Below are 11,985 nucleotides of genomic sequence, written 5' to 3'. Positions count from 1 at the left end.
CAGACAGTGTGCATTGGAAAGTGGAAAAGGAGGCGAAGGAAGGCGCAGGAAAACAAGGAAAATGAGAAGACTTCTTGTTTTATTTTTCATTCATATACTTGGTACAAGGTCTCACTACACAGCTCAGGCTTGTGTTGATCCTCCTTTTTTCAGCCTCCCCAGAGCTGCGATTACAGGTGTGCACCATCATGCTCAGACTCATCTCCTTTCCGCTCAACGTGCCCCAGGGGTGGGGCCAGCACAGGATGTGGGACTGGGTATCAAACCCTGATCCTGTGCCTGCTAAAGCAAGTGCTTAGTCCGCTGAGCTATCTCGCCAGCCCTATGAGAAGGCTTCTTAAGGATTCACTGATTCTCAAATGATTGACAAGGCACTCAAATTCTAAATGCCTATTTTGGGGGAAGGGTACTGGCAGCTGAACCCAGCACCTTCAGACTAAGCAACATTCTTTTTTTATTTAAATAACATCTTTAGCTCTTATTTTTCTTATTCTGTGACAGGGTTTCCTTAAAGTCACTAAATTGCTCAGGCTGGGCTCCAACTTCCGATCCTTCCACTTCATCCTTCCAGAATACTGGGAATACAAATGTGTACCACGCCCAGCAGTCTACTTTTTTTTTTTTTAAAGGGAGAGCAGAGAAGTGAGGCATTATTAATTTGTCTTTTGAAATTATTTAAAGATATGCCATTTTCCAAAATTTTCAAGTGAATATTTAGAATTCAGTGTATATTTCAAAATTTGGATATTTCTATGGATATGCCAAAAGGATGGAACATTGTCTTACGGCAGTTAACCCAAGCGAATCTTTTGAATTGCAAAAAGAACATCTTGCAAGTAGCAACTCTAAATTTACTATGCAGATTATGACAGAAAGTACTGAAACATTATCTTTTAGCATGATTAATGATGTGAATATTAATGATAAAAATGGCTGTCATGCATGACATTCTATGAGCTGCTATTCTAAATATCTTTATGAAGTAAACAACTTAATCTGCATGATCCTTCTACCATACAAGTTAGATCCTTTCATTATCTTTACATGACAAAGGAGGCTGAATTGTAGAAAGGCTAAGCAAGGGCCTCAAGGTCCCATGGCTCCTCAGGGCTGGGGCTGAGGCTCAGGTGCTGCCAGGGCTTCAGATGCAGAAGACCAGCTCTGAACTGTGGCTCTCAGTTCTTGCATGTATGAGACTGGTCTGCTTGACTTCTGACAGCAGACCCCAGGGCCCCCTCTACTGTTTGTTGTTTCTAAAATCTGAGGCGAGGTCCCCCAAATTGTATGTGGAACCAAGCCCCAGGTACTGTGGATACCGTGGTCTCCAACCCCCTGCTGAGATCACTGCTGTCCTCCACTCAGGACCCTGCATCTCCCAGGGATGACAGAACGATGCACTCTGCACAAAGAAGTTTCCCCCTTTCTGGGGTTAGCTCTTCCTGGGGCTGTGTCACATGGTGAGAAGCCATGTGACACAAACAAAAACTAGAAGTAGAAAATTAAATACTATGCAGTCTACTGATGCATGGTAAGGCAAAATCTAAAATATGACAGTGACTGATGACTGTTTTGGTAGATAGGGTGGCCTCCGGCAACAAGGAAGCTTAGGAAAGGGCCTTCCTTCAGAGATTTGATTCAAAAGAAGCCAGCCACACTGGGGCAGGGAAGGGTGCTGGGCAGAGGGAATGGTTCATGCAAAAGCCTTTTGCATGAGCACACCTGTTGTGAATGAAGGGGCAGGGCAGTACCAGGGTGCCAGGAGCATGCGCACCTGGGTGGAGGGAGTCTTGGGTGGCGATCCACAACGCTGAAAGAAGATGCATGTCTGACATGGGTGTGGCTGGAGGGCGCTGAAAATAGCATCTGTATTCTAACAGCAGACTGTGCGCTGCTCAGTAGTGAGATGGTAACAAAGTGTGGACTCAGATTTGACTTCTGTACTTAGGATCCTGGCAGGCAGACAAAGGCACTGCCCAAGTGGAAGTTCCCCACTCCTGCAATGCTCCGCAGCTCACCCACCTGTGCCCCTGCTCCTTGGATGTGTTTCCTCTCTGCGGGAATTGACTTATTTAGTGGTGCTGGGCCTCTAACTCAGGGCCTTGTACTTGTTAGGCAAGTGCAGTACTTATGAGCCGCCCCCTGGTCCTCTGGTTATATTTTTTATAATATCCTGAGATGGATAAAGATAACAGAAGGATCACCCACACTGGGAACGGATCCACACCTCTAGCCCTACATGCTCGAGAAGCTGAGGCAAGAGCAACACAAGTCCAAGGCTAGGCAGTTTAGCAAGCTCCAGCCTCAAAATTTGCAAAATAAAATGGGTTGGGGATGTAGCTCAATGGAAGAGCATCTCTGGGTTCAATCCTCAGTGCCACAAAAAAGAAGAAAGAAGAAAAAAGAAAGACGCCCTGTTAACATAGTCACAGGACTGTCTAAAGACACAGCGCTGCTACGTGCAAGGACTTCAATAGTGCTAGGTGGGTGTTTGTGCAGATCTTCTTTTTTTTTTTTTTTAATTTTATTTATTTGTGTGTGTGGCCAGCTCAGCCCACCAGGGGGCGGGGCTGGCTGGCATGTGGTGCTGGGGAATTGAACCGCGGACCCTGTGCTTTGCTAAGCTTCTTCTAAGTAGGTGCTTTAGACCACTGAGCCATCTCTCCAGCCCTGTGCAGATCTTCTTAAACTAACACTTTACTTCCTTAAGGGAACAATGCAGAAGAGAATGTTTGGCAAAGGAAGATAAAAAAAATTAATTCATCAATCAAAAAAAGGAAATGTGAGGTAAAACAGCATAGCTATATACTAAGAAGTGTGTATGTGTGTGCGTGTGTGTATGTGTGTGTGTGTGTGTAAGTTCTCATATGGTGGCATGAAAGGTTCACTGTAGCAGATAAAAGAACTTTAAAAGCTAATATAACACCATTGGCTGGGCTGTTTGAGTCACTAATACTTTCTATCAGATGGACAGAGACAGTTTTTAGATATATTTCTATCGTGTAGCTAAAATGTGAAAGAGTTAGCATACATGACCTGTGCCCTACAGTTAAACTCAAAATAATTTTAAAAATCTACCAGTAATGAATAAAGGTTATAGGCCTCACATGTACCGCATACAATAACTTCCAGTTCTGGATCCCGCGGCAATGGTAAACACAGGTCAATTTCTCTAAATGCAGACTCCTGGGCCACTGCATGTCAGGCCCAGACATCAGCATTTTTAAAGTTCTACAGGGGATCTAGGTTTGGAGCTCATGGCTCTAAAAGTAAGGTAGTCCCAGCCAATGATAAAGCTCCCCCATCTCTCCATCCATCCAGCTGGGAATGTGACTGCTCCTTCCCTGCAGAGCAGAGGCTACCCCTCCCCCTGGTGACACCTTCACAACACAGCATCAGTCACCTCACCCGAGGAGGCTGAAAAATCCTGCCCCATGCAACACGTCAGTTTCCCTGAACAGGTGATTTAGTTTGTAGCAGTTTTGGTCCTGAGTCCCTGCCAACCACAAAGGGCATGGGCTCCTTTGCTTTAGGGAAGGCCCAGTTCATGAAGCTGGGCCTTCCTGATTCCAAGAGGATATAAAAGACTGGGTCTACTTCTTGCCCAGTAAATGGATGAGTACTTTCAGCAGTATAAATAGAAATTGTAGAAAACAAAGAAAAATGAAACCATCCTCCCAGGGGTCAAACACTCACATCAGCTGGAGACCAGACTAGAAGGGCTCAGTGCATCATGGAGCCACTGCAAACTGAGTACAAAGTATAATTTTCAGGAAGAGGCGGAGGCAGCACCCAAAGAGAGTTCCGCCAGCCCAGTAGCTCGGTCTTCTGAGCTCATCGTTGTGTTAAGGTTCAGGATGTTATTGGGTAAAATGTTGAAGAGCTTTTAAGCCTTTTTAATATAATTTTCAACAAGAAAAATTTGTGGTGGTTACAGTACCCACAGTTTAATTCTAGCCAGATGCTTCCCTTAGTTTTTTAAAAATTATTTTTAGCCTTCCACATGGCTTCAGTGGAAACTGGAAATGATAGATGCAGTTTTCATCACACAGGCAGTGTGAAAATAGTAACACTTGTGAATTTTGTGTAGCTTACTTTCTTTAGGGGAGCAAAAATAAAATGAACTGTGAAATAATAGAGTCGAAATATGCTAATGTCACTATCCAGAGCCTGTATGAGCAAGTAAGAAAGACCAAAATAAGCAAGACAGCTAGCATGGTGTCAGTATGCTGTGGTGTCGTGCTTAGCAGCTTTTATTCAGAGGCTGGGAGGTGTTTTATCTACAACTGGCTGCCAGGGAAACAGCCCAAGAGGCCAATAGTTTTGAGCTGTAGTTTTAAAAAATTATCATCATAGGCAACCAAAACTAGGGAACACATATTTTCTCTCTCTCTCTCTCTCTCTCTCTCTCTCTCTCTCTCTCTCTCTCACACACACACACACTCATATTCTCCCTCTTCCTCTCTGTCTCTCTGACTTTAAAGGAAAGGAACAGGCTGTCCTGATCTGGTCTGCTGTGTTTGTCCTCTGAATTTACTCAGATGGAGTAGGCTGGATGGGTGGATAAGTGGGCTAAATCAGTCAGTATAGCCCAGTTCTTTCACATGTAACAGAGCTGTTGAGAGTCACACCCACACAACTCATGAGATTCATGGCCTCAGAGAGGATGGCTTGCCCTGAACTTGGCACGGTGTTGCTCCTCCGGGGTGGGAATCTGGGTGAAAGCATTCGGGCTAATGGGAAATCTTCAGGTGAGGACATTCCACAGAGTGTTTTACACTGAAGCCACCCTCAGGAGCCCATATCCCATAACTGACAACAGAGCAAAAAAGCAAAGAGCTTATTAGGAAGTTACACACGAAGATCAACTTACTGGAGATGTGGTTAACCGAAGGATAGTGCCGTTTTTTATTTCATTGCGATTCTGGAAAAGAAACAAAAAAGTCCTGGTAAGTTCTCAAGTAGAAGCTTGTGACAGAAGAGAACAAAAGCAAATACAATCTAGTAGTACTCTGTGTAATAAACATTCCTATGATTCAGCTCATTCTCATTAAAATCACTTTCAATGGTTTCTACAAAGAATTTTTAACTTGGGTCCCAAAAGTGTTAATTTTAACTCACAGAGGAAGTGAATGTAAACCCATATGGGTCCAAAAACAGCAAACAAATATGTAATTATAGTGGCATGCACCTGTAATTCCAGCACTCTGAGAAGCTGAAACAGGAAGATTATAACTTTGAGCTCTACTTCGGCAACCTAATAACTTGGAAAGAAAATAAATATATAAAGCTAGCACAGGTTGACCCTGAACTTACAGTGATCTTCCTGTCTCAGCTTCTTGAATGCTGCGATTACAAGCATGCACACAACACTTGACTTTTTTTGGACATACTGTCTTACGATGTAGCCCAATCCGTTCTTAAACTCACTATGTGACCCCAGCTTGTCTAAACTCAAGATACTCTGGCCTCAGTCTCCTGAGTGTTACAATTACAGGTATGAGCCATTTCATCTGGTATATTTTTAAAACAACATTTATATAGAGAAATGTTAGAATGGCAAGATGAAAACAGCCTTTGTGAGATCGGGAATCCAGAAACTGAAAAATAACAACTCGGGGAAAAAAAGATAATAAAATCCCCAAGAGATAACAAAATCCCCAGAAATCAGAAATGATCTGACAGGAAAATTAAAACCTACAGAGAAATTGAAAAGACAAAACACCATACAGAGAAGGGAAGACAGTCTGCATTTTCTCTGTGCTCCTAGCTCATGGATTGCAGAAAGGGAGATCAAATCTGCAGAGATGAAATAAAAGCTGGGGATGCCAGAGGGCTTTGGGAAAATACAGGGGTAGGACAAACCTGCAGGGGTGTGCTCTGCAGGAAGAGGGTGGGGTTCTCCTCCCCCATGAGTTCTTTCACTGGAAAGAGCTGGTGAATGACTCCAATTCAAGTGCCTACCACAACCGTGAGGAGCGGGTTTGGTTGGCTGCCATTCATGCTGGGCAGGATGGGTTGGCTGTTTAACCTTGGAACTTAGAGGTCACAGGACAGCCTCACTTCAAGGCTCACAGTGCTGCAGTCCCATAGTGAATGGGTGAGAGAGAGCCACAAGAGTCAGCTGCAGTCAGACAGCAGGCTGGAAAAAAGTCTCCTGAAGACTTTGAGCTAAAGGACACAAGCCTCACCCCTATCACCAGCAGCCAGGCTCAGCCTCAGGTACTCTAGATTTGAAAATTGTAGCACTGTTGCCTTCATCCTAATCTTATTGCCTGCTGGTGCCTGCATCCAGCAAGGACCTGGTGTCTGCCTGCTTTCTTTTTCTCCCAGCAGGAGTAGGGACATACTTTGACTTGGACACTGCCCTAACATTGTAGATCCTGAAAGAAAACCATACATTCAGAATCATAGAAACATTTTTCTTTTTTTTTCTTCTGGTGAGGAGTGAGTGTGTGTATTGTTTTTGTCTTTTCTTTGTTCTTTTTCCTTTTCCCTTTTTCCTCTTCACCAGTTTATTGTGGTATAGTAAATTTTTATTTGTGTTTCCTTATTTCTTATCTCTTTTTCTTATAACCTTTTTTAAAATTTTCTTCACCCTTTCAACTTTTCTTTTTAAATTTTACTTTGCGTAGAACTTTTTTCTTCCACTTTCTATTTAATCTTCTTCCTCATATATCATTTAAAGTTTCAAATATTCTCTTTTGCATTTCCCATACCAAACCCCTATATCTTTGGGAATGCAACCATAAAGCTTTATTAATCAGAAAAGTTAACTCCATAATACTACTGTTGAATTCTTTTCTAATATTAGCAGAGATATAGTTGTGGTATTTAGTATCTATTAGTTCTAAGTCAATACCTCTGTTGTCTTAATGTTTACAACATAACTATGGATCCTTTCTCTAGGATTAAAGTTGTTACATAATTAGTTCTTATGGTATATTAATATCCAATTTGTCTTGTATGATACTACTGAAGCTAATGTGTATGATATTAAGGTTGAATAATTGTTCTTTGTAAAATAACATTCAGATTACCTTTGTGACATTAACAATTATCAGGAGACATTCCACGTGAAATCAGTGTTGAGCCAATTACACAGCACACTACCCTTGCAAATTAATCAATGTGTTTGGATCCTGGAACTGAGTCAAAAGACTACAGGAAGCCATGCCCAAAGTACATTACTGAAAAGTGACTAAAGAGAGTTCAGTACTGGAAACCAAGACTTTACAATATACATGTTGACAAAATATAACAAAAGCAATAGAAACATGAGAAGACAAAACAATAAAATCCCTCCCCACACTCCCAACTCCCCAGAAGCCAATGCAGTGGGCACTGAGGTGGGGAAGAGCAGAAGTCATACACCGAAATTACTTGAAATCATAACAGAGCAGCTTAGAAAATAGATCAAAGAGGAACTCAATAAGATCACAGAAACTATAACTAAAAAGATTATGGAAGTAATCCAAGGATCCAGGAACTTTTAGAAAACATTAATAAAAAGCTAGCTGAGCTAAACAAAACAATGCAAACATAAATGAGCACCATAGTAAAGAATTAGAGTCTATAACAAGGATTCAATCAGCAATCTAGGAAATTAAAAATTCTATTGAAAGTATGATCACCAAAAGCAAGCTACATAAGGACAAAATTCTGGAGCTAGAAGATAGTGATTCCTTCAAAGACCAGCTGCTGAATGATACCTTAAAAGCAAGAAGAGAAAATGAAAAATGACTACAAGAGCTATAAAATGACAGAAAAAAAACTAATCTAAGAGTAACTGAAGAAAGTGAAAATTCAGAAGACAGCACAAATGGAATAAAAAAGCCTATTCACAGAAACAATGGAAGAAAACTTACCAAAGTGTAAAGAAATAAACATACAGATAAGTGAGGCATATAGAGCCCCAAATAGACACAGCCAAAAAAGAAATTCTTCTCACCATTTTATGCTAAAGGTATCAGAAGTCTATCACAGAAACAAAATTTTAAAAACTGTTATAGAAAGGTAGCAAATCACATATAAACACAAACCTATCAGAATGATAGCATACTTCTCAACACAAATTTTAACACATTCTTGCCTGCTTGAACCAGCTCAGTGGCACAGCACATACCTTGCAAGCTTAAGATTCTGAGCTCAATTCCTGGCATACAAAGAAAGAATCAGTAGTGTTACATGCCTGACTGTGTACCTGTCCCATCAGGCAGCATGTACTCCCCCATGGGACTATACTATAGTGTGTGATGGGACTATACTATAGTGTGTGATGGGACAGTTATGCATGCAGCATTGGTAGTTCACAGCTGCCTGGCACTAAGTCATATGAATTATAGCCCTGTTGTAAACATGGTAGACAGCAAGAGGGCTTGGAGTGAAATGTTTCAAGCTCTGAAAGATAACTTCAAACCTCAATTTATCCATCCTGCATAATTTTCCTTCAAAACTTACAAAAGAAATAAGGAAGGTCCTGAGTTCAATTCCTATTATAAAAAAGAAAAAAAAAAAAACATTCTCAAGGATATCCTAGACAGAAATAAAAAAGCCAACAATGCTGATGAGTCAGAAAGAATGAATACACCTGGAAGGATGAGCAGCTAAAAAAAAAAGAAATAAATAAGAAAATGAGCAACATGAAAACATAGTCAGGACCAGAACTAGTCAGTACTGTTTGGCAATAACTCTGTACATGAATGGTCTCAATTTCCCAATTGAAAGAAAAAAATAAGCAAAATGCATCAAGAAACCAAACCCATATTTAACAAATTTCAGATGAAGTGGGTTTCAAGTCAAAACTGATCATGAGAGACAAAGAAGGTCACCATACATTGATCAAAGGAATAATTCAACAGAAAGAGGTAAGAATTATAAACATATATGAACCAAATACCAGCATGCCTAAATTCAAAAACAAACACTAATGGACATGAAAAATCAGATAAACACTAATATATTTGTAATGGGGGACTTCAATAATGTATTATCACAAATCAGATGAACTACACACACACACACACACAATCAACCAAGAAATAATCACACACACACAGGCAGACACACACACACACACACACACACACACAGACACACACACACACACACACACAATCAACCAAGAAATAATCAGAATTCAATGATAATTTATAGACTTAGTAGATATGTACAGAGTATTCCATCCAGCAACAGTAGAATACACATTCTTCTCATCAGTACTGGACCTTCTCTAAAATAGACTATATACTAGCCATAAAGCATGCTTAAGTAAAAGCATTTTATCAGATCACAGTACACTGAAACTAAAATTCAGGGGCAAAAGAGGCCACAGAAACTATGAAAACACCTGGAAACTGAACACTCTCTTGAATAATTGATGGGTAACAGATGAAACTAAGGAAGAAATTAGACATTTTCTACAATCAAATGATACTGCCAGTGTGAAAGTAATCCTAGAGAGAAGTTTATAGTAGTGAATTTTTGCATCAGGAAATCATTAATCTCAAATAAATACCTAAGGATGCAACTCAGTCTCCTAGAAAAACAGGAACAAAAACACAAATTCAAACTAGTACATGGAATAAAATTATAAAGATCAGAGTAAAAATTAATAAAATTAAGGGACAAAAACAAATGCAAAAATCAATGAATCAGTTGCTTCTTAAAAAAAATAATAATAAAAATAAAAATAAAAAACAACTAAATTGATAAACCCTTGACAATCTTACCAAACTAAGGGAAGAAAATCCAACACAACCAGAAATGAGAAACTGTAAAATCACAACTGATGCCACCAAAATCCAGAAGATCATTGGTAACTAATTTGAGAAGTTGTACTCTAGCAAAATAGAAAATTCAGGAGAAATGGATAGATTTCCAGATATATATGAACTATCAAAACTAAACTAGGAGTCTGCAAAAAACCTGAAAAATCCAGCATCATCTATGAAATTAAAGAATCAATTTAAAAAGCTGTCAATAAAAAGTCAAGATCTCAACAGATTCATTGCTGAACTGTACAAGAATTTTAGAGAAACCCTAATGCCAATACCCCTAAAAAATCCTCTTTATTGAAATTGAAAATGAAGTGTACTCTCACAGTCATTCTGGAAGAAAGCATTACCTGGATTCTACAAGCAAAAAAATTCTAGGGACATAGCTCAGTGGCATAAGTGCCTTCCTGACAAGTGCAAGGTCCGGAGTTTGTTCCCCAGTACCAAGAAAGAGAGAAAAAAAAAAATCATTTGTGTTGGGAGGATAGCTCAGCAGCATAAGCACCTGCCTGCCAAGCGCAAGGTTCTGAGCTCCATCCCTGGTACAGCATGCCATGCTGGCCCAGAACTGGGTATGGTGGTGCATGCATGGAATCCCAGCACTAGAGAGGCTGAGACAGGAAGACCACTATGAGTCTAAACTGTGTAGCGAGACTGTGTATTGATAAATAAAATAAAATAAAAGCAGAAAAATGATGCAACCAAAAAGGGGGTCTAACAGCCAGTCTCTAATAAACATAGATGCAAACATCCTCAGTAAAGTACTTTGGTTCAGAAGTATTTTGCAAACAATTCATCCATCTTCTTCAGGATCACGCAAAGAATTAAGTTTGTGAAACGAGGTACCACTATACTAGAAAACAGAATACAGAAAATCATCAAAAAGATCATACTGCATGATCAAGCAGGATTCATTCCAGGGATGCTGGAATGGCTAAAAAACCAACATAAAATAATAAATGTAATACACCTCATAAACAGAAGCAAGGGGAAAAAAATACATGATCATCTCAATAGATGCAGAAGAATCACTTGATAATATCCAGCATCCATTCATGATGAAACCTTAAAGAAAACAGCAGTAGAAGGTCTTTTTAAACGATAATTCATCTATGGAAATCCAACAGCCAACATCATATTAAATGGAGACAAGCTTTCTTTCAGCTTGCCCTCTAAATTGAGGAATAAAACAAGGATGTCTTCTGTCACTATCATATTTAATATAGTTCATGAAACAGTAGCCAGAGTAATTAGACAGAGAAAGTAATGACACAGATACAGACAGGAAAAGAAGATATGTCATTATTTGAAGAGAGCATGATTTTCTGCACAGAAGACCCTTAAAGTGCCACCAGATTCTTATAACTAATAACCAAATTCAGTAGCATAGAAAGAAATAGTCAATGCTCAAACATCAGTAGCATTCCTGTACAACAGTACTTTTCAGAATAGCATCAAGAAAAATAAAATAATTTAAAACTAAGCAAGGAAGTAAAATACCTTGACAAGGTAAACTACAGTATTCTGAAAAAGAGATAAAAGAGGGCATCAGAAAATGGAAAGATAACCCTTGTTCCTGGATAGGAAGAACAAACATCATGAAAATGGCCATATACTTCCACAGCTGTGATGTAGGTTGACTCAATCAAAAGATCAATAGCATTCTTCATAGAAGTATAGAAAACAAGTCTCTCTTCTGTAGAACCAGAAAAGACCTAGAATAGTGAAAATAACTCTGGAGAACAATTCTGGAGGCTGGGGCATCACAATCCTGTATTTTAAGTTATACTAAAAAGCTATAGTAATTAAAACCAAGCTGGTACTGCCAAATGAAAAAACAGAAAGAAAAGTCTCATGAATCAGTGGAACAGAATAGAATATGGAGAAACAAATCTAAGCGTACTCAGATAGCACAACTTTCACAATGGAGCCAATGAAGGAAAGACAAGTTCTTTAACAAATGGTGCTGGGGAAAATGGCTCCCTACATGCTGAAGACTGAGCCTAGCCCCATCTCTTTCACCACGTACTGAACTGAAATCAAAATGGATCAAAAGGTATAAATATCAAAACAGAAATAATCTGTTGAGAGACGAAGTACATAAAACTCTTGAATAAGTATAGGCAAAGACTTTTGGGACCAAATCCAAATTGCACAAGAAATAATACCAAGAATAAACAAATGGAGTCCCACACATTTAAAAAGTGTCTGC

The 11,985-nt window shown here is 39.5% G+C and overlaps 1 protein-coding gene across 4 annotated transcripts in view; it reads right to left on the bottom strand.

Moving 5' to 3' along the window:
* The window catches only part of Elmo1 (engulfment and cell motility 1), a 623,184-nt gene that overhangs the window by 423,174 nt on the left and 188,025 nt on the right, over nucleotides 1-11,985 (bottom strand). For all 4 annotated transcript variants that reach the window (XM_023713447.1, XM_023713448.1, XM_023713449.1 and 1 more), the window contains one exon: nucleotides 4,871-4,921. In XM_023713447.1, coding sequence (XP_023569215.1) covers nucleotides 4,871-4,921 — 51 coding nt within the window. The remainder of the gene's footprint in view (nucleotides 1-4,870; nucleotides 4,922-11,985) is intronic.

Source organism: Octodon degus, unplaced genomic scaffold, assembly GCF_000260255.1.
Source record: "Octodon degus isolate 3935 unplaced genomic scaffold, OctDeg1.0 scaffold00031, whole genome shotgun sequence".
Taxonomy (NCBI): domain Eukaryota; kingdom Metazoa; phylum Chordata; class Mammalia; order Rodentia; family Octodontidae; genus Octodon; species Octodon degus.
Note: the sequence above shows the minus strand (reverse complement) of the source record. Positions and strands in the feature narration are given on the sequence as shown.